The following is a 24,018-nucleotide window of genomic DNA, read 5'->3' on the forward strand; positions in this document are numbered from 1 at the left end:
ATTAGCTTTATATTCCAAACTCATTGATTGAATTTAACCTCTATCAGTTGCATGAGTCGGATTTAAATCTGTGCTTCCAGAGCATTCACCTAGACTCTGGCTTCCTAATCCATGGATACCACCACTACCCCTCCACTGATTCATTCTTAAAAAGAGCTGCCTTACAAATATGAAAAGAATTATGTTCAAAGTAAGCCCCATAGAGAGTTAAGTACCATGTGTGTCAGCTCTGATCAGTGGGTAGCACTCTCACAGCTGAAACAGAGGTTGTGGGTTGAGGTCCTATTCCAGACTTGAGCAGAAAAACGAAGGCTGATGCTCCAGTGAAGTATTGAGAGTTTGCTGCACATTAGGAAGTGCTGTTCCTTGGATAGATGTTAAAGGAAGACCCAGTGTGCCCTTTCAGGTAGACATAAAAGATCCTATGGTACTGTTTTGAAGGAGAACAAGGAGCTTTTCCCCAGTATCCTGGTGATTATGCTGGAGGCACCATCACAAAAGTAGATTAACTGGTCATTGTGGCATTGCCATTTATGGCAGTTGCTGGTTGCATTTGGCTGCATTTCCTCCTCTACAACAATGTCTACACTTCAAAAATACTTCATTGTCTTTAAAATATTTTGCCACATTTGGTGATCATTAAAGGCACTGCATAAATACAAGTCTTTCTATCTTTGTACCACTCTATGTTAAAGTAAATGTAGATTTAAAATTTTCTTTGGCAGACATCATTAATAAATCATGGATAGGTGGCATAAGTTGCAAAGTCGATCTATCGAGATCTGTGTCTGACACGTCTAATATCCATCACATATCAGTTTCTTTACAAATGTGATAAATTGCCAGGGTCACTAATTGCTACATCATATTGAGAACAAATCATTTCAGAAGATTTAGTAACTTAATGAAACAATTAATTTGCACAAGGTTTTTACTGTGACTAAAAGATGTGAAGGGGACGATTAAATCAGCTAATGAATGTGGTCGGCAGTACTATAATTCTCTCCATTTAAATATTTAATGTTTTTGTTCAACTTTGTTTTGTGCAGAGGGGTCTAAGGAATTTGTTTTCTTTGTGTGTTTACTGCAAAAGGAAGCTCCTTATCAAAATATCTTGCTTTGACTGACCTTTAGCTGTGGCTGGTGTGATTTGCTGCACCCTACTAGCTGTATTTCAAAATCCTTAGTTATTTTAACGTTGGAGGTTTATTTGGAGAATTTGCTAAAATAACTATTCTCTTCAAGAAATCTTCAAATGTGATACATTATGCTTGGCCTTCCACATTAAAAAAAATATAATTGATCTCCTCACCTCCCACACACATTCTCAAAAAATTTAGGTGAAAAGAATATTCAGTGTAGAAAGGATATAGTTAATATGGTCTTACCATGTTTATCAACTTTGTTTCCTGTTTGATTGCAGGAACTGGTTGACTTGAACTGGAGTTTAATATGTTTCTATTGTTCCTTCAGAAAAACTACAAGTTCATTATATTGTAAATTCTAAGCAAATATTCTGAAGATTATGAATATTTATCCATTTCGAATTTACGTTTAAATCCAAAGCTAGTTAATCCCTCATTCACAACCCACTGTTCACAGCTGTTATTTCTGCATAATTTCACACATGGAGCTTTAGTATGCATCCAGTATTGATTTGTTAAAATGAATTGCCAATAAGTAATTTGTTGCCTGTATCTAGATTTGTGGGTTGACAATGTACTAAGCCACATGTGTGCACCTTTCCTCCTTTGAACCCACACATAGAAACCGACACACTCCTCAAGCCCACACACACATGCAGTCCCACACATACGCCCACACAGTCCTTTTAACAGGCATACACCTTCTACATTTTGAACTTTAAATTATCTACGCTTATAGCTGCAAAAAAAGATACACGAGCGCAGAGAAATCATCTAGGCCAGTGCTCACTAGAGATACAGTTATTGTCACATGAGCAACTACCATTGTGAAATCTCTTTAACCCAACGTGGTCTTGAATGACCTTTCAACATAAAAGTTTAGTTTATTTTAGATACAAATCAACAATCCGCATCACTACTCAGATAGTCTACACTGTTACTTGAGCCTGGCGTGCTGCACATTTAGGTCAATGCTGATCTGTGTCACAATTCCATTTGACCCTGAACACTTGATACCGTTAATAAAATTCTGTCAATGTCAGTCTTGATAATTTCAGTTGACCCAGCATCTTCCACTTTTTGTGTCAAAAAATCCTACTTCATTTCACTCGTGAATGACTTAGCGCCAATTTTAAGATCACATTCACTTTATTTGAATTCCTCCACCAAAAGAAATAATTGTGATGTACTGATCCTATTCAATCTCTTTAAGACTTTAAACACATCATTCAGGTCTGCCAATAGCTGACAGTACTCAAAGATGTACATGCTACATTTAGGCACGTACATTTACACAGGTCGTGTTCTGATGAATGTCACGAATCTGGCAGATTTACATCCACCACTTCCAAGGCCAGAATATCTGTCCTGAGTTGTTATGCCCAAAATGGAACTTATTCCAGCTAGAGTTTAACCATCTGTACATCTGATACACCACTTCCTCACCATTGCATTCCATTAGTTGATATAAAGGACAAAATCCATTAGCCCTTGATTGTTGTCTACTACATTAGTGGTTTAGTTTTTAATAATCTCTGTTCTTGGACATCCAAATTCCTTTGTTTCCCCCTTGTTCCTAACTTTTCGCCTCCTAATCTGTGTAAGAATTAAGTCTCCCATTATAAGTTATTGTTTTGCTAGCTGCCTCCCTGCTCCTTGTCTTTATCCAAATGCCCCCATCCCAGGCTGTAGAACTCCATAATGATACTAAGATCTCAGCAGCACCAGCTGTTTGGTCTACGAAGTTGACCCAAAGTAAGCAGAAGTAACTCCCACTGAAATCTTGCATTTTGAACTGTTTCTTTAGTTCTACTTTAGGTTCTGTTCCCATTAGCTGTCTACCCTTGCTAAGTCAATTCTGTCCTCTGCTGTGATTCACAAATTACTTGGAACATGAATTATGCGATACAAATTGGTATAATGAGAATGTGTTTATACTATGAATTTAGCTTTTCACTTGCAATATAGATCAGAATGTGGGCCAAATTTCACTCTTCAAGGAAGTTATGCTCGGTCTTGTCAGGCTGGAGTTTCATGCTGTTTTTATATGACAGCATGTAGATTTTAAATCTCATGAGGATTTAAATTTAACTATTATTTATTATAGAGTAGAATTTCAAGCATTTATATACCAAATGTATTCCTGAGAATAGTATCTCGAAAAGATACTGCAGAAACTAGCCTGAAGCTAGTAGCTTGCAGAAATGCTGCCTAAGGCGATTAATGTCTTTTAGTGGCATTAGCAGGCATCAGACTTGCTCGTAAAGTAGCAAAGCATTTCACCTGAGAGTTTCTAACTTTAAAATGAAATGCATCTTACAAACTGTCTGCAAATTATTCATTGGTGTAATTTTTCAATTTTTGTGATGTTTATTTCAAATGAGGAATGATAATACTGTGAGTGAACAATTTCTTACTGTGTGCACCCAGATGTGAGATTAAACATTTGCAAGGTTAGGTGCAGCAGAAGTTAGGTAGAAATTAAAGTTTCCTGTAATCTGTTGTCAAAAATATACCTTTGCAGTAGTCTGTAAAGAGCACTGGTCTTTTTCAGTTGATATATTAAAAACTGTTTTCTGTTGTTCCAGTTGATGTTATTACAGGACAAATTAGATCCCAGATTGAAATTCAGCTTGATGCTTCATTCTTTTTTATTCTAATAAGATGGTTATATAAACAATACTGAAACTTAATCATGTTTTGCTGAAGATTTGATTTTAACAATAAGCAGAAGTTTATTATACAAAAGAAATGAAATAAAATAATCTAAACTCTCTACATATAATACACGTTTAATGATTTAGAAACGTGTAGCAAACTATAATCAGTCATCCCTACAGAACATTCCAGTACTCAAATGACAAACAGAATTCCTTTCTGTACCACACAGGTTTGACAGCTGTGGCTTCAATTCACCAGTCTTGAGAGTCTGATCCCCTCTTCCTTGAGCCTTCATACAACTAAGCTTAGACTTTCTTAGCTTTAAATAACTCCAATCAGGATTTCAACTAAACATTTCTGGTCTGGAGCTTTGAAACTAATTTCTTGACACTGATGTAACCTATTCTTAACAGTTCTAAATTATCTCCCTTTCTCAGGAGCAAATGTTGTTCATATCTAGCTTCAGCCAAGTCCCTGACTAACATGCCAAAGCTTTTTCTAAATTATGAGTATATTGTCTAATCAAGAGAGTGGAGGTGGTGGACTAATGGTGTTATCACTAGATTATTAATCCAGGTAATGTTTTGGGGATGCAGGTTCAAATTTTGTCATTTCAGAAGGTGAAATTTGAATTCAATACAAATTTGGAATTAAAGATTCTAATTCCGCCCATGAAACTATTGTTTATTGTTGATTGTTGGAAAAACCCATCTGGTTCATTAATGTCCTTCAAGAAAGAAATCTGCTGTCTTTACATGATTTGACCCACTTGATTCCAGATCCACAGCAATGTGGTTTATTTTTAACTGTCTCCTGCGCAAATTAGGAATGGATAGTAAATGATAACTGAGCCAGCCAAACCTATATTCAATGAACAAACAAAAAAATCTCTGACTTATTAAACTGAAAGTCTAATGCATTAACTCTTTACTCTAAACAAAACCTCATTACACACCAGAAACACACTCAGATTTATTTTTCTGTAAAATCACCGTGGCTACACATATCTATAAGTTTATCATTAAACTTCTTCAGAGACACAGACCAAAACCCACATACCAGTAGTTCAAATCCAAAGTTTTAAAATAAATTACATTAAAATATATATAAAACACATACGCATTAAACTGTTGGGGATGAAATGTGTAACTTTTTTAAACAATGACATTCTTTTGCTGCATTTTATCGTTACTTTACTATCTGACTTGCTTTGTTCTCTGTTCTTAAAATGTTTTGTTTACTGCTGATGTCTTAGGACTATATTGCTGTCAGTTGCAATTAATAACTACAACAACCAAATATCTGAAGGTAGGGGCTCCTCTCGGTATCTTCTATTTCGTATAATGAGAGATGTGAGGAAGAGATCTGAAGCAAGTCCTCATCCTTAACACAGAAGTGGATTTCATAAACTAAGATTGTGGCTCTGTCCTTTTCTCCTGACCTTTCCTAGATGACCAATCCTGGAATGAGAACAGAGACCGCTTGCTGCAAATTTGGGTCCGTCACAATTATTGTTGTGTACTCTGACACTGTACTGTAGTCCATGAAAAAAAACAAAAAACATTCCTCTGGCCTTTCTGCGCATATGACTCTATCTCCCACAGGCAACCCCCACCCCAAGTACCCATCAACCACATGCACTCTTGTTATCTTTTTCCCTCCACGAATTGACTCTAATCGCCATGTCGCAAAACTTTCCAAACAACTGGCCCATCTTGTTGTACATATCTTTATTTTTAATTACATTTTCAGGAGGCTAGTGAGTTAGGATGTGTCTTCAACATTCATTCCCTTACTGTCTACAAACTCTCATCCAATCATTGTCATTGGTGTAAAACATCATGTTGATTGAAATACAAAGGCAGATCTAATAAGAAAAGAATGCAAATTAGCGCATCAGGGAAATTTTTTTCGAAAAAGTAATTAGGGTAGACATTGGTCCTTGAAACGGTTTAGACTTGCAAGAATATGGGACTGTGACAAAGCTGCTCAACTTAGTCTGTCATTTAGGTTTTGTTTGAGGAACTGACAAACATTGACAGTTTTTTCCTTCCTCTTCCAAGCCCATCTCCCTTCCTATGAATCAGGAATGATCTAGTTCCCTTTACCTGTGCAGGAGCTGATTTATACACAAAGTACTGTTCCTCCTTGAAACATTCTCAGTTTTGTTTCCCATTGCATTGACGATTCAGTTGCTGCAGAAAAGAATGAGAAAGTAGATTAATTTTCCAAAACCTCTTCCTCACATGGAGTCAAGCACTACAGATTGTACATGGGCTGTTTGTATTGAAAGAAACATTTCCAAATGTTTTTCTAATATTTTCTTTGCTGTAGAAATCTCAAACCTGTTAGTGATGACAAAAAGCCAGTCCCAGATTTCACAGCTGACTGCAAACAACTACAATTTAAGTCAATTGAGCTTCCACCGAATTCGCAAGGAGGAGATCTGTCAGGTGGGCTCACTGTTGCTGATTTATGTTGGGGTTCAGTTCTGCAGATGACTGAGGCTTTTCATATGAAGCTCAATAGTAAATGTTGCCATGCTTTGTTGGCACCAAGACCCATCATAGCTAAATCTGATGTTGCTCTCACCTAGTGATTGAGCATTTGCATGTCCTGGCGATTGGTGGACTGATGGTGAATAACAGTGAAAATCCTCACTGTCATATTTTAACGTCCAATGTTTAAATCCTATCGTAACTCAGTGTTTGGCATTGAATCAATCAACCAACCATTGGATAGCAATAAGATTGAGCTAAGAAACTCAGCAGAAAGGAAATTCTACCAATCAGTCCATCAATTAGTGGTGTTATAGAAAGGGAGAGGGGCTCCAGTGTTTTTCTTTTGCTTATATACCAAAACAAATGCTGACCCAAATCAGTCTTCCATTTCTCTATTTATTGTATTGCAAAGAGGCAAATAACATTGCATGTTTTCTGTTTTATTTATTGTGTGGGTGTGGGGTGGGTGACATTCCATGGCATCTAGTCTAATTAAACATGTGTTTTATTTTACCCAATACCAGTTGGAACACCTTGGAAGAGGGACCAGAACAAACATTTATTCAGGGACATTGAATTACAAAGATGACGATGAAGAGAATGAAAGTTTCTACAATACAAAGGACATCCGGGTGGTCCTCAAAATTCTTGATCCCAGTCACAGAGACATTTCTCTGGTAAGCCACAACTGCACTGCATGTTTTAATTTAGTTGTTCATGGGATTTGAGCATCGCTGCAGCATTTATTGCTCATCCCTAATTGTCCAGGGGAAGGCAGTTGTGAGCTGCATTCTTGAACTGCTGCAGTTCTTGTGGTGTAGGGCCATCCATAGTGCCGTTGCAAAGGGAGTTCCAGGATTTTGAGACAGTAACAGTGACGGAATGGCAGTATATTTCCAAATCCTGATGATGTGTAGATTTGAGGGAAGTTTGAAGTTTGCAGGATTTTTGGTTGTGACGGGGATGGCTGTTAAAATTGGTCAATATAGCACCTATCAAGCAGGGTGCAGTGTCCTGGATGATGGCAAACTTCTTGTATATTGGGAGAGCTGCATTTATCCATGCAAATGGAGATTTCATCACAGTCCAATCTTGAACCTTGTAAGCAGTAAACAGACATTGGGGAGACAAAAGATGAATTAGCCATCACAGAATTCCAAGCGTTTGAACTGCTCTTGTAGCCACAATATTTATACAGCCAGTCCAGTTTATGATAATCTATGATAATTCCCTGGCTGTTGATCATGGGTGATTCAGTGGTGGTAATGCCACTGAATATCCAGGGCAATGGTTAGAGATTCTTGTTGGCGATGTTCATTGTCTAATTGCTGTGTAGCGCAAAAGTTACTTGCCACATATCAGCCAATGCCTGAATGTTGGCCAGGTCTTCTTGCATATGAACACAAGTGACTTCAGTATCTGAGGAGCAGTGATTGGTGCTGAACATTAGTGAAGGTCTCCACTTCTGACTTTTTATAATGGAGGGAAAGTCATTGAAGCAGCTGAATTCATTTTAGTGTAGGATACTACCCTGAGGGCCTCCGACAGTGATATCTGGAGCTAAGATGATTCATTTGCAACAACTATAACAATGTTCCTTTATGCTATGTATGACTCCAATCAGTATAAAGGTTTTTCCCTTGATTCTCATTGGTTCCAATTTTGTGAAGGCTTCTTGATATCATACTTGATAAAATTCTGCCTTTGTGCCAAGATTGGTCACTCTCACTTCACCTCTGGAATTCAGCTCTTTTGTCTATGTTTGGATCAAGGCTGTAGTGAGTGCAGGAGCTCTGTGGCCCTGGCAGACCTTAAACACCGTCAGTGAGAAATATTGTCAGTCACTTTGTTAGATTTAGTTAAATTCTTTTGAATTAATTTTTTTACTAGTAACCTCAAATGTATTGAAGAATGTTTAATTGCCTGGGGAAAGCTAAGCTCTCCTTTTTAAAAAAAAAGCTGAACTTTAATGTTTTCACATACAATACACTCTACATTTAGTCTGGATCCCATCTCTGCTGGAAAAAAATAGCCTTTAAAACTTGATGGTCAGTTTACATTCAATCTTTCAAATGTCTGTTTTATTTGGAAACCAACAGGGGGAGCAAAGAGAAGGGAAGAAAATTTAACAATTCACCAATAAGTAACTTGTAAACTAAAGACGATCAATCTTCAATTCCTACTTAATTCTGAATAGAATTTCAAACCCAATTCACTTGATCAGAAATCTTTTCCACATGAACCTCTTATGACATTGCAAGCTACCACTCTGGTGTGGTGAAAAATGGCTATTGCAACTTCGAGGGTGTCAAGGAAGCAAAGCTATTATTCGGACATGTACATATCTCAGTCATCCAAAGAACTTCTCAGTTGTAGAGTTTGCAGTACATTTATAGTTCTAAACTTCATGCAGCACCCTGTTATCTCAACATTCAGCTTGGGGTCTGCTAGTTTCTGTGATAACTGAACTGCACTATCTGGCCTTCAGCTTCCTTTCACTACTTGCTATTCATAGCAATGCTGTTATCCTTAAGCTGTTATTATTACAACTGCATGCTTGAAAGCATAATGCACTTTAACTTTAACCAATAAACATTAATCCCCTCAACACTACTCCAACCCCTACATTGGCATATCTGCTGTTTAAATTTATGTCTTTATCGTACCTAGACTCAATTATTTCAACATTTTCCTGGCTGCCATTCTCTACTTCCCTCAACTTATCTAAAATATCTCCTGACTATATATCCTGCTTCAAGCCTCATTTGCTCATCACCTCATGTCCTCGCTGCTGCACGTTGACTTCTGGTTCCCCAATGCCTCAAATTTCTAATTCTATTTCTTGTTTAACTTCCATCATGACCACCTCTTTTCCTATACTTGTGCACTCCTCCAGCATTAGAATCCTAGTGTTATTTTAAAGTCTACTTTAAAATTTGTTATTTTAAATCTGTTCCAGCTCAGGGACTCAGTGGTTAGCACTGCTGCCTCACAGGGACGTGGGTTTGATTCTGTCCTTGGCCAACTGTTTGCACATTCTCCCCTTGTCTGTGTGGGTTTCCTCTGGGTGTTCTGGTTTCCTCCCACTGTCCAAAGATGTGCAGGTTAGGTGGATTGACCATAGAAGATGCAGGGTTACAGGGATAGGATAGAGGGTGTGTCTAGGTGTGGTGCTGTTTGGAGGGTTGGTGTGGATTCAATGGGCCAAAGGACCTGCTTCCACACTGTAGGGATTCTATGATTCCTGATTTTGAGTAGTTTTATTACTGATGAGCTGAAGTTGCAAAAAAAAAATCATTGGGAAACTCATCAGTTTTATATATTGAAACTAATGAAATAATTGTATTTTCTCCATAGCCTTTCTTTGAGACAGCCAGCATGATGAGGCAAGTTTCTCACAAGCACATTGTACTCCTGCATGGTGTTTGTGTGCGAGATCTGGAAAGTAAGTACCAATTTGTTTTGCCACTGTTGGGGGCCAGGGAGAGAGAATTTTTTAATTCACTGTACACTCCATTGTGACTGCTTTGAATCCAATCCAGTTATGTGAGATCTTGGCCCAGTTTTTAAAAAAAATCATTCACAGGATGTTGGTTTGTTGGCAAGGTCAGTGTTTATTGCCCATTTCTAATTGCCCTCAGACAGGTGAAGGAAAGCTGTATTAATGCTTACCCCATTTCAGAGGGTAAGTTTAAACTTCTTGTAAATCAGAAGCTACATATTGGCCACAATGGTGAAATTTGACCTCCTGTTTTCAGATAACTAATTCAGTAGTATGACCACTACACTTGTGTTCCCATTCATTGCACAGGGTGTTGGTTTCAATGGCAGGATTGGAACCATCTTCGTATTCCCACTCATTGTGCAGAAATGGGCAAATCTCACAGTGGAGCTGGAGGGAATCTTCTTTTGTGGGTTTGGCTACAATAAGCTCTTAGGGGAGAATAGGAAGGCTTTGAAAATTGTATCTGTGGCACGGGACTTGAAAAGTAAGTGGCCACTTATGTCAAAGTGGGCTTTTGTTCCATTCCACAAGATTAACCCAGCAGCTTTTGATGAGTTAAGAAAAACAATTAAATTTCAAAGCTGAAGGGTAGAATTAAATGGTTCAGCTTGTCCACCACGTGAACATCTGTTGACAACCTGCTGCAGCCAGTTTGCCAGGCCCTGGGAGATGGAAACCTAATCAAGCTCCTGCTATTGGTTTTCTGGTTTCTCTTACTGGAGAACTTCCCTGAGAAATCCTGGTGCCTGGCAGAGGTCTGGTTTCCAACACTTGTAGTGCTATTTACACTCGGGGTCAGTAATGGAACCTCAGGAAAGAGATGAGTGATGGGGTTCACCAAGGCCAGCCAAAGAGGCCCCAGCAATATTTAGGAGTAGGGGGATATTTGTTTTAAGACGACCCGGCATGCTAACAAGGAGGGAACACTGTCCTTAGCCACCAGGCATCTGCTTTTCAGTTAAATCCTCGTGGTAGAGCAATATGAACCATTATGTCCTGCCCCAGACTAAGTTGGGGGTTCAGGGGGAAGGCAGGAAAGAGGAGGGACCTCCATTCTGCACTTTACCGCCTGACAACATGCACCACCTCCCACACTATAAAGTATCCCAGCAAATTTATTCAGATGCAGTGTTTCATTGTTTAAGTTATAGTACTTACTAATGGTCTTGCAGATGTAGCAACACAAAATAATTGGTGTAACTTTGTCAGTAGTCAGTTTGATTGTCCATTACATGATGCCATCTCTCGGCCTAGACTGGCACTGGGTTTTGCATGAGGTGCAGTTCTCTTCTCGTTTAATCAGGTTCAAAATTTATAAGTATACCAAGTCCTGTGGTTTAATATTTTCAACTCAATTTGTTATCATTGATCTTAATGTATCAGAGAAGTGCTTATCTTCTCTGCTTTCTTTAAAAACACAGTTGAAGCTGCTACAGCTAACTGACCTCGGTATTGTGTAATAGTTCTCAAGGCTGGGAGAATATAGAGTTCTGTACCCTTTTCATGCTGTGCACTGAGAAAAACCTAGTCTCTCATCTAACATTCAGAGACTGTGCGAAGACTGATAGAAAAATAATTAGATAGATAACTCCTTCCACAGTGGCTGATTCATTTTATTGTTGCACTTTATTAATTACATTGTGTTCGATGCCTTTGAAACAGTCAGCAAAAGCTCAGAGGTTGGTTTATCTAATGCTTACCCGTGTTTATACACAGTTCTGATACAATTGACTTTCAATACAGCCTTTGGAGTTTGTAGAGAAGAGTCACACTGAACTTGAAACATTAATTTTGTTTCTCTTTCCATAGATGACAGACCTGCTGAGTTTCTCTGGCTCTTTGGGAGCACAATGGCTCAGTGGTTAGCATTGGTGTCTCACAGCACCAGGGTCCCAGGTTCGATTCCAGCCTTGGGCGACCGTCTGTGTGGAGTTTGCACATTCTCCATGTCGTGGGTTTCCTTCCACAGTCCAAAGATGTGCAGGTCAGGTGAATTGGCCACGCTAAATTGTCCAGTGTGCATCAGTCAGAGGGAAATGGGTCTGGATGGGTTACTCTCCGGAGGGTCGGTGTGGACTTGTTGGGTCAAAGGGCCTGTTTCCACACTGTAGAGAATCTATTCTAATCTTTGCTTTTATTTTAGAAACTTCCAGATTTAGCTGTATTTTGTTTCATTTTTGCTTTTATTTCCCATGGAGGACAGAAGGTCTGAAAATTTGAAGAAAATGTGGATTAAATTAAATAAGATTAAATGTGTTTGCTTAGCAACTGATTTTTAGAGCATTATAGAGCCTGCACATGCACTCATGATAGCTGCCTGCATCAGCTGATGCATGCATCATTTTTTAAAACCCATTAAAAACAATCATTTTGTCTTAAAATCCTACCTTTGAGCGGTAGGCAGTGTTTGATTTCAATGGTTTGTGAAGCAAGAGAGGAAGTGCTCTAGCAATGATTTGTTAGCTTCATATTGTAGTCCATCTTGACCAACTACATTTGCCCTGTAGACGAGTAGTTCAGCAATGGATTTTGTTGAGCGAGTTTTGAGAAGGTTTGTCGCTCAGGTTGAGGTTATGCATGTAGGTTTGTTCGCTGAGCTGGAAGGTTCATTTCCAGACACTTCATCACCCTACTAGGTAACATCTTCAATGAGCCTCTGGGCGAAGCACTGCTGATAATTTCACAGGAAATGACATCACCAACCCAAAGAAACCCAAACATATAAATAGAAAGCAGGAATTATCAACAGTGCTTCACCACTGAAGATGTTACCTAGTAGGGTGATGAAACGTCTGGATGTGAACCTTCCAGCTCAGCGAGCAAACCTACATCCAGATTCTGCTGATTTCAGTGATTGATATTATTGCCATATAGAGTTTGCGCTGCCCAGCTTATTAAAGAGGCACAAAGATTCACATAAGTTCAAGTATAAATTATATAAATTTATATTTTAAAAAATACAAGTTATCAAATTATTGCTTGGCTCACTGGTTAGCCAGTGCATTTCTTTACCTGGAATATTTTATGTAGTTTGGTCTCCTTACCTGAGGAGGGATGTATGAGCTGTGGAGGGAATGCGACAAAGGTTTAGCAGACTATAGCTGGGATGGCAGGACTGACATTTGAAGAGACACTGGATCGATTAGGACTATATTCATTGGAGTTTCGGAGAATTAGAGTGGATATTATAGAAACCTATCTTATTCTTACAGGACTAGACAGGGTGGCTAGATAGGCAAGAAGGATGTTTCTGATGACCCAGTAGTCTAGAAGCAGGGATCACAGTCTAAAGATACTGGTAGGCCATTCAGGATTGAGATGAGATATTTCTTTACCTGTAGAGAGGTGATCCTTTGGAATTCTCTGCCTAAGAAAGCAGTCGACTCAAAAATGTTGAATGGTTTCAAGAAGGAGTTAGATATACTTCATAGTGCTAATGGAATCAAAGGTTATGGGGAGAGAGCAGGGATCAGCCGTGTTCATGGTGAGTGGTGCAATGGGCTAAAAGGACCGAATGACCTACTCCTGCTCCTACTTCCAGTTCACGGGACACAACGGGTGTCCAGCTTACGTACAGACACTGACTGTTCACTCCTTTAGACTCTCTGGGCACAAATATCACAGCAACAATGTAGAAGATCAGCAACTGCAGAGGTAGTCAGAACACGTGGTCGCTATAGGAACAAAAACCTCAGTTCACTTTTCAAAGGCCTGGATTTCGGAGGAGTGACAACCTTCTGCTGGTCCCCTGTCCACCACCTCCTTCGGAAATAATCGAAGGGAGCTCGACATTTCTCAGAGGAGATTCGATCAGAGTTGCTTCAGAAATGTGACACTGTACTTTTGTCACCTAGAACTGTTGAACACAATGTACTCCCTTAACCCAGCAGACAGCTGCCATCTCCCGGAATTTAAAGGTCCTGACAGCCCCTTTGACAGCTGCGGGTGGGGGGGTGGAGGTGGAATGCCAGATGAAAAGGGAGTGGGTGGCAGCTGAATTGAATGGCAAATAGGAAGGGAGCAGAGCGTTACGGTACAAGGTTGCAAGGTGAGTGATGTAGTGTTGAGGGTAGGTTAGGGTTGGGTGAGAGTAATTAGATCTAATAGGGGCAGGGGATTTTGGATGCTTAGTTTTGGGGGGGCGGTTTCAGATCTGGAAATGGTGCATGGGTGGTAAGAGAGATGGGGTTCAAGTTAGTGTCTGAGAAGAGTAACTGTTTAGGGATGTGTAATTGGGGATGGGTGAGATCATTTTAATAGCTAGTCAGGACCTAGACTATAAATTTAATAGTCTAGTTTTTCTTGGTTAAAAATCACACAACGCCAGGTTATAGTCCAACAGGTTTATTTGGAAGCACTAGCTTTCAGAACATTGATTAGATTACTTACATTGTGGAAACATGCCCTTCACCCCACAAGTCCACACCGACCCTCCGAAGAGCAACCCACCCAGACCCATTCCCCTACATTTACCCCTTCACCTAACACTACGGGCAATTTAGCATTGCCAATTCACCTAACCTGCACATCTTTGGACTGAGAGAGGAAACCGGAACACCCGGAGGAAACCCACGCAGACACTGGGAGAATGTGCAAACTCCACACAGACAGTTGCCCGAGGCAGGAATTGAACCCGGGTCTCTGGCGAGGTGAGGCAGCAGTGCTAACCACTGGGCCACCGTGCTGCCCACCTGCTGAAGGAACAGTGCTCCGAAAGCTAGTGTTTCCAAATAAACCTGTTGGACTATAACCTGGTGTAGTGTGATTTTTAACTATTTTACTTAAATTCGACTGGTTTTGATTAAATTTCAATTTCCCAGGCAATTGCTTCTGAGCTGTTATGATGGGATTCTGCAGTGTCCCCTTGATCAACTTCCATCTACACTGGAATAAAGACTGCTCAGTGGAAAATCTGGGCCATTATACTTCAAATGTCTGGAGCTTTCCCTACTAAACTGATCCAATCAGAAAAGATGGCAGCACCAGAATTAGTTCTTGTGTTACAACCCTGCTTTTTTTTTTGTTATTATAATTTCATGAAATGTGGGCTTTACTGGCAAGACTGCCATTTGTTCCCCATACCTTCCTACCCTTGAACCGAGGACATTTAGGGGTCAGTCACATTACAGGAGCCACATGTAAGCCAAACCAGGAAAGGAGAGCAGATTTCCCTCCCCAAAGGGCATTGGGGAGAATGGGTTTTTACAGCATTCAGTGATACTTTCATGGTTTCTGTTTCTGAAATCCAACTTTCAATTCCAGATTTCATGATTGAATTCATATTCCTCCAGTGGCTGAACTGGGATTTGAACACGTACCCCAGATTAAAGGCATGAACCTCAAGATCACTTCTCCAGTTACATTGTCACTTCACCAATATTTACCTATATTTAAAATAGGTCAATATTTGTTGCATTGTTTAACTATCAGTCTTGTTTAAAAATACACATATTATGAACTAAGCTTCACTTTTGAATGTATGAATCTTTAAGAATTCAGTGCAAATGCAAAACCTAACCTTTATCTGTCTGTTGGCTTCATTCTCCATTGAATAGGAAGAACAAACAGAGAATAGTATGGTAATGAAAATTACATTTGCTTTTAAATTTTTACAGATATCATGATTGAAGAATTGGTTGAGTTTGGACCACTTGATTTATTTATGCTTCGAAAGAGTGAATATCTTTCGAAGAGCTCACCCTGGAAATTTTTGGTTGCAAAACAGCTGGCGAGTGCGTTGAGCTATTTGGTAAGATTGCCACATTTGCTTGATTACTGTAACATCTAAAGAGAAAGTAGGTCTAAATAATTCCAGTAGTACCAATCTTTGATAGGACATTATGCTCCCTTCGCATGTGTATCTATAGTTGAGACAGTTATTTTTGTTGATATATTCATGGGATGACACTGCTGGCTGGGCTAGCATTTATTGCCCATCCCGAATTGCTGTTGAGAAGGTGGTGGCGCTGCAGTCCATTTGAACTAAGTGCACCCACAATGCTGTTAGGGAGGAAGTTGCAATTTTTGCCTCCATGGCAGTAACGAATAGTGCCAGTTTCCAAGCCAGAACGGTGAGTGGCTTAGGGGGGGATCTTGCAGGTGGTGGTTTTCCCATGCATCTGCTACCCTTATTCTTCTTGATGGAAGTGGTTGTGATTTTGGAAGGAGCCATGTACGGATCTTTTGTAAATTTCTGCAGTGCATCTTACAGATAGTACACACTGCTGCTACTGAGTGTTGATGGTGGAGGGTTGTGGATGGTGCCAATGAAGCAGGCTGCTTTGTCCTGGATGATGTCAAGCTTCTTGAGTGTTGTTGGATCTGCACTCATCCAGGCAAGTGGGGAGTATTCCTTCCTTCCTTGACTTGTGCCTTCTGCATGATGGACTGACTTTGGGGACTCAGGACATAAGTTACTTGCCACAATATTCATAGTCTGTGACCTGTCCTTGTAGCAACAATACTTATTTGGTGAGTTCAGTTTCTGGTCAATGGTAATCCCCCGGATGATGATGTTGCTAGTGAATGTTAAGAGGTGATGGTCAGATTCTGTTTTGTTGGAGATGGTCATTGCTAGGCATGAGTCTTGCTCTCAATTTGTAAGCTCAAACCTGGATATTGCCCAGGTCTTGTGCATTTGAACAAGGACTTCATCGCTCAGAGGATTTGCAAATGGTGCTGAGTATTGTGCAATCATCAGCGAGCATCCCCATTTCTGACGTTTATGAGGAAGCAGCTGAAGATGGTTGGGCTTAGGACATTACCCTGAGCAATTCCTGCAGAGATCTCTAGGAGCTGAGATGACTGACCCCCAGCAGTGCCCTTTCTGCAAGATAAAACCTCCAACCAGCGGAGAATTTTCCCCAGATTCGCATTGACTCTTAGGGTTTCTTGCCGCTATACTCAGTGAAATGTGACTTTTATGTCAAGAGCAATCGCACTCACCTCCCCCCTAGAGTTCCTCTTATCTTTACAGCTTTGAACAAAGGCTATGATGATGTCAGGAGCTGAGTGGCCACAGTGAGACCAAAAATGAGCAACACTTGTTGGTCTTTGCTGAACGAGTGCTGCTTGATCTCACAGTTGATAGCACTTCCATCAGTTTACTAATGATGGAGAATCGAATGATGAGACAATATTTGGTTGCATTAGATATGCCCTGGTTTTTGTGTACATGGCTTAGCTGGATGTCCTTCCACATTGTTGGGTAGGTGATGGGATTATAATTTTACTGGGACTGCTTGGCTATTAATGCAGCAGGTTTAGGAACACAAGTTGTCAGTATTGTTGGCAAAATGTTATCAGGGCCCATAGTCTTTGCAGTATTGAGTGCTTTCAGCCATTTCTTGATAACACATGGAGTGAATTGAATTGGTTGAAAACTGACATCTATGATGCTGGGCACCTCAGGAGGAGGCTGAGATGGATTGTCTGCTCTGTCCTGCTGGCTGCAGATTGTTGCAAATTCAGCCTTATCTTTTGGACTGATACGCTGGACTCCACCATCATTGAGGGTGGGGATATTTATAGAGCCACTGCCTCCAGTGAGATGTTTAATTGTTCAGCACCATTTATAACTGGACGTGGCAGGGCTGCACAGCTTAGATCTGATCTGTACTTGTGGAATCACATAACCCTGTCTCTCTTATGCTCTTTGCTGATTATTCTGTTTGGTGCTCAAGCATTTCAGTTTTGTAGCTTCACCAAGGTTGATTTATCATGTTCAGGAATGTTTGCTGCTGCTTCTGGCATGCTGTCCAGCACCTTTTATTGAACGTTTAAATAGTAGAGACATAGGATGGATGGATAGATATTTAGAGCGTTGTTTGATAGATTTGAAAGCCAGGAATTGTTTCTGCTTCTGGGATCTTGTGGAGTGAATTATGACATGGAAAAGTTAGACTTCAGGTAGACTTATCAACCTTTTCTCATTTCATACTTTCTTATACTTAGTGCAAGTGGAGATTATCTGATTTCTTCCATTTTAAGTGTCAATGTTGAGCTAACAGAGATCATTTTTGTGAACAGGAGGACAAGAATTTAGTGCACGGCAATGTGTGTACAAAAAATATTTTACTGGCAAGACAAGGGATTGAAAATGATGGAGGCCCGTTTATCAAACTGAGTGATCCAGGTGTTCCAATAACAGTGCTCTCCAGAGAAGGTAATATTTCCATAAAGTTGTCAAATTCCACACTTTACAAGTTTTTAAATCGAAATTGAGTATCTTGATGTATATTCTGGAGAGAATATGGCATCATTTTAGTGAAACTAAACAAAGGAATATATAGCTGTCACTTAGAATTTCCTCACCTAGTCGTACACATTTCCTGTGAAGTGTCCTGCCCTGTTGTGGCAAACATAAAGGAAGCAAATTTAGGCCTTTGCCCAAAGTTAATATTCATGGAAGTGGATGTGAGAGTGGCAGAGGTTCAGATGTGAACTAGATTGGGCTTTACAATGGAAGAATAGAAAGACCAAGTCCGATCATTCTGAAAGTAACAGAAAGCAGACCGTAACTAAATAATGTGAACCCTTAGCCTGCCTAATTATGGATCTTCTTTGCATTGTAACACTGAGGCCAATGATAATGAGTCTACTTCCCACCGGGCTTCTGTCAGCTAATGCCACAGAGCGGGGTTTAATCTTTGGTGAATAATATTATCAATTGGTTCATATCCAGTATCTTCTCTGCCAAGACGGAGATTAAAAACTGATAGAATGAAGAACACGAAGCACAAGTTACATGCCATAATTTGACAAGCACAATATACTGGTGAGAAGGCATTGCAATATTTTAACCGAAAGAATTTTATTTTTCACTCGAGCCAGTTGCCATGGCAAAATTAATTTTTGCCTTCATGATAGTGCTAAGGGTTCACACTAGTTACGGTGTGCTTTCTGTTACTTTCAGAATTCCATTAGCCTCCTTGATTATATGCTTATACCTGCATTCTAACCTTTTGTAACTCCAGCACTAGAAAATAGAGACCTTTGCATCTTAGAGTTCTGCAATCTTTCACCATTTAAGTAATACACTTTTTTAGTATTTCCTGTCGAAGCAAACAACGTCATATTTTCCCCATATTGTGCTCCAACTATCAACTGTTTTCCCACTTGCTCAACCTGTCTATATCTGCCTGCAAGCTTCTAGGTCGACTGCACAACTTGCTTTTCCTACCTATCTTTGTATTGTCTGCAATTTTAGCTACAATGCCTTAGCTTCTCCTACATACATCATTGATGCAGATTGTAAGCTGGAGCCCCACCACAGACCCGTGTTGGACTCCCACTTGCCACCTGTTAACAATTAGATAAAAAGCCATTTATGCTTATTCTCTGATTTCAACCAGCTACCCAATCTTTTACTGTGTTAACTATGTACCGTAAGATCTTATTTTCTGCTATAATCTTTGGTGTGACACTTCACTTGAATTTACAGAAGGCATTTGATACAAATTCCCTGACGCATATTACCATTAATTCAACAAACCTCATCTTTAAAGAAAATTCTTCATTTTACAGGCATCTAATTGGGGTCAAGAAGGAAATTTGTAGGAGCACATTCTCCAGGTATTTAATAGTTTTATGTATGTTTCTGTTCCAGAACGTGTTGAGCGTGTTCCATGGATTGCTCCAGAATGTGTAGAAGATTCCAAGAATCTGAGTATTGCTGCCGACAAATGGAGCTTTGGGACAACCCTGTGGGCCATCTGCTATAATGGAGAGGTGCCTCTTAAAGATCGGAGCTTGGCAGAGGTTGTTAAATTATAAGTAACATATCATATGCTCAACTGTCCTTCTCACTCCCTTTTTCTAGAGCTATATATTTCAATGCTGTGCCAATGCCTTATTGTTATGTTTTTATCGCACTATTCCATGTCTGCATTTTCCTTCAGTCTACATGTAGACACAGAAATTTATAGCCAGGCCTGTATAAAAATGACATTGTGGAAATATTACTGCTGACTTCAGGTCCTCTATTCTTTTTGACATTTTTTAATGCACTTTTTTGGCAGCAGCTGAAATTGCTGTGCTCAAAATAGGATTGTAGAAATGTAAAACCAGTATTTATTCACAGTAACAAGATTAAATTTGATTGCATATTTACTTCCTTCACTGCTGCACAGTGATAGGTGTGTGTACCATCCACAAGAAATACTGCAGCAACTCACCAAGGTTTATTTTGACAGCACCTTCCAAACTTGTGATTTCTACCACCATGAAGATCAATGGCAGCAGATGCATGAGAACACCAGCATCTGCAGATTCTCGGCCAAGCCCCACAATATCCTTACTTGGATCTCTATCGCCATTCCCCCACCGTCACTCCAAGATTCTGAGACTCCTCCTTTCTTAACAATCCTGTGGGTGTACTTGCATCATATGGTCTACAGCGGTTCAAGAAGATTGCTCATCTGGGCAATTGGGATTGGGCAAAAAATGCTGGTAGTTGTGATCCCCACATCCTGTCAAAGAATGTGTACCCTCTTAGGGGAAGATTCAGCCAGCCATTTGGATTATGAAGTCTGAGCATGTGCTATGCATATCATTTCTCAAGGAGCTGTCAGTGCAAGTCAGTCAACTTTTTTTTTATTCAATCAAGGAAAGTGGTCCCCCAGCATTTATTGTCCATCCTGGGTTGCCCCTCAAGAAGATGGTTGTGAGTTGGCTACTTGAACTACTGCAGTTCATATGCTGTGGTTTGATCCACAATGCCTGTAGGGAGAGCATTACAAGATTCTGACCAGCAACAGTGAAGGAACTGTAATATATTTCTGATTCAGGGTGGTAAGTGCCTTGGAGGGGAACTTGCAGGTTGTGGTTTCCCATGTACCTGCTGCCCTTGTCTTGGACGGACATGGCTGTGGGTTTGGAAGGTGCAGTCAAAGGAACTTTGAATTTCTGCATTGGATGTTGTAGATAGAAAACACTTTTGCTATTGAGTCTCAGTGGTGGATGTTTGTGGATGAGATGCCAATCGAATGGGTTGCTTTGTCTTGTCCTATACTGAGGAACATTTTGTTCTCAGCTTATATCAATTTTCAATCCAAGGTATTTTTTTAGAATCATTTTGGAGGTAAAAATACTATGTTTCAAAAATTTTATTGTGGTAAAATTCATGTATTTTTTAAAAACACATTTCTATGACAGTGAGATAGAAGAGGGAATATTGTCCTGATTAGGCTCCTGCTGTAGACATATAGAAACTTCAGGAACCAAGCAATACTGGGACGAAGTTTGAAATAGTGTACCTTTGAGTTTGTATTCTTTTGTCATTTGTGAAAGTCAATGAATTTTGAAACTAACTAATTAGTTCACCTGTGTTTCATTAACTATTGGAAAAAGCTAAACAGGCCAGTTTATTTTCTTTTTAAAATTGAATTTGGAAGAAATTTTTTTTTATGGGCAGCATACTGGAAAGTATCATGAAAGTGGGATGGGAAAAAAGAATCTGGTTAATGCATATAATAGAGTCCATCTGTGGCATTTCAATTTTTTCTTATTTCTTCTTTAGTTGTGGGTCGTGTTGGAAAGGCTAGGAATTATTGTCAAACTCCAATTGCTCTTGAGCTGCATTCTTGAACTGCTGCAGTCTCTGCAGTAGGTAAACCCATTGAGCTATTAGGGAGGGAGTTCCGCTGTCACTGAGCTAAAATCTTGGGTGCACTTACTTGCTTTTTAAAAGGAGACCTAACGTGTTTTCATTGATGACTACTACGACTTTGACAACTTTATACAAGACTGAAAGAAGGGAGAAAATGTCTTCAAATTTGCCTTCTACAATTTCTGGTATTTCAAACCATAAAATTATTACCATGCACTTTACTTATTTCATTTTCCAGCTCCTCTTTCCATATGATATTCTGTATGTTTTTTTGTACCCTGAAGCAATGCACACTTTATAATAAAATATTTTCCTGTTTGTTTATGATACAGAAAGAGAGGTTCTACGAGGCTCAGTGTAAGCTCACCCCCCCATCCTCCTGTAAGGAACTGGCTGAATTAATGCAACAGTGCATGACCTACAATCCACCCGAGCGACCATTCTTTCGAGCTATCATGAGAGACATCAACAAGTTGCAAGAGCAGAGTAAGAGACTGTAATAACGGGTGAAATCAGATTCTGCATGTCGTCAAAAGTCAATCTATGTAACCCACCAATACTGCATACATTTTCAGATCTGAATCCCTTTGATTTGGTCTTGAAATACTGTCGCTTCAAGTGTTTAGGGATCTTCTCCCATTTGGATGTTGACTGACTGAAATTCAATGGGATTTCTATTCTTCTTAAGAAAAGACTGGCAGAGGAGGGGGAAAGAATTGTCCCATCTTCCATACAAGAAATGAAAAAGCACTATCAAAGAATACCAAAGTTCAAGGTTTTTTCTTGTTCCTGTACAGAATTGGTTCTTTTTGATCAGTTAATTAACACAGAGGTATGACTGAACTTATTTCACTTCAAGAGGAATTACAGGTGCAGACACAAGTCATTATGCAGTGCTGTATGTTTAAGCATAGCTAAAATCTGAACATGATTTTGTGTGAAATTGAGTATGCCATTAAAGAGTTACTGGTGCGATATAAAAATACCAAAGAAAACAAATAAGCTATCATCTGATCTTTAACTTTTGTTTTTTTTTATTTTCTATTTCTGGTCAGATCCAAATATAATTCCGGAAGATAAACCAAAGGCAGAAATTGATCCAACTCACTTTGAAAAAAGATTTCTGCGAAGGATACGGGATCTGGGTGAGGTAAGCAGCTCATTTCATTTGCATATATTTTTGATACTGTATTGAGAGATAATTCTTTTTAAAAAAATTTTTTTAGATTAGATTACTTACAGTGTGGAAACAGGCCCTTTGGCCCAACAAGTGCATACCGCCCCTCCGAAGAGCAACCCACCCAGACCCATTCCCCTACATTTACCCCTTACCTAACACTAGAGGCAATTTAGCATGGCCAATTCACCTGACCTGCACACTTTTGGACTGTGGGAGGAAACCAGAGAACCTGGTGGAAACCCACGCAGACACGGGGAGAATGTACAAACTCCACAAGATAGTTACCTGAGGTGGGAATTGAACCCGGGTCTCTGGCACTGTGAGGCAGCAGTGCTAACCACTGAGCCACCGTGCCGCCCACGGTGTTGCTTTTCAATTAATGAACAAAATTTGAAAGGCCATACTGCAGGGAATCACCAAGGTTGACCAAAACTGGGCTGGGTAAAAACATAAATATGGATTGGCTTATACAAAACTTGATACTTGGATGCCCACAGATGTTTTGATAGAGGGGAAGATTGAGGCGAATAAACAGTTTAAAGTTTTCAAATATGGAAGGAGAGTAACTGTGTGACACTATTATGGAGTGAATTGGATCTTGACGCATTGACGTTATTTGCTTCAAATTTTATGAGTAATGGATAATGTAGGTACTAACAGGTTCATGATAACATAAATTAACAAACATTAACTTACACTTGAGATCAGAAGGGTTTTATTCCTTCCAAAAAGTAATAAAGTTAGATTAGATTCTCATTTAAAACAATGTTGAGATTTTATGGAAAATCTGAACAAATATTTGGGTGAGATTAGCACTAAAAGTCAATATAAATACAGTAATTAACACAATGATTCAATGCTGTGTGAAACCTAATTAAGTTTGAAACTACTGGAGCAGGGAACTACCTTTTTAAGGAAGTCAGTTGTGCAAAATATCTTAACATTTTATAATGTAAAATTAGATAGATATGCAGGAGCGTTGCTTGATTTACTTTGGGAGCCATGAGGAAAGTTTGCAGAATATTTTCTCAAACTAGCAGATAAGTTGTGTAAAATCCAACAAACGGAAAATTGTGTATAACACATGAAAATAAATAAGCCTGATAAATTCAGTGGCTTTTCGTTTAGATTACACATATTTTGTAATAATTAAAAGTTATCGACACTGGTCATTTAATGTATAGTTAAGTTGTGTTGTAACGGTTAAGATTAGAGTGGTGCTGGAAAAGCACAGCAGGTCAGACAACATCCGAGGAGCAGGAAAATCGACATTTTGGGCAAAATTCCTTCATCAGGAATAGAGGCAGGCAGCCTCCAGGGTAGAGAGATAAATGGAGGGGGGTGCGGGGAGGTGGAGCGGAGCTGGGGAGAAGGTAGCAAAGAGTACAATAGGTGAATGGGGGTGGGGATGGAGATGG

The 24,018-nt window shown here is 39.6% G+C and overlaps 1 protein-coding gene across 1 annotated transcript in view; it reads left to right on the plus strand.

The window, feature by feature from the left end:
* The window catches only part of jak1 (Janus kinase 1), a 121,991-nt gene that overhangs the window by 88,397 nt on the left and 9,576 nt on the right, over window positions 1-24,018 (plus strand). Inside the window, exons 11-18 of the mRNA XM_043699443.1 lie at window positions 6,141-6,259; window positions 6,832-6,984; window positions 9,665-9,752; window positions 15,428-15,561; window positions 17,841-17,976; window positions 19,420-19,571; window positions 21,753-21,906; window positions 22,476-22,570. Coding sequence (XP_043555378.1) covers window positions 6,141-6,259; window positions 6,832-6,984; window positions 9,665-9,752; window positions 15,428-15,561; window positions 17,841-17,976; window positions 19,420-19,571; window positions 21,753-21,906; window positions 22,476-22,570 — 1,031 coding nt within the window. The remainder of the gene's footprint in view (window positions 1-6,140; window positions 6,260-6,831; window positions 6,985-9,664; window positions 9,753-15,427; window positions 15,562-17,840; window positions 17,977-19,419; window positions 19,572-21,752; window positions 21,907-22,475; window positions 22,571-24,018) is intronic.

Source organism: Chiloscyllium plagiosum, chromosome 11, assembly GCF_004010195.1.
Source record: "Chiloscyllium plagiosum isolate BGI_BamShark_2017 chromosome 11, ASM401019v2, whole genome shotgun sequence".
NCBI classification, from domain to species: Eukaryota; Metazoa; Chordata; class Chondrichthyes; order Orectolobiformes; family Hemiscylliidae; genus Chiloscyllium; species Chiloscyllium plagiosum.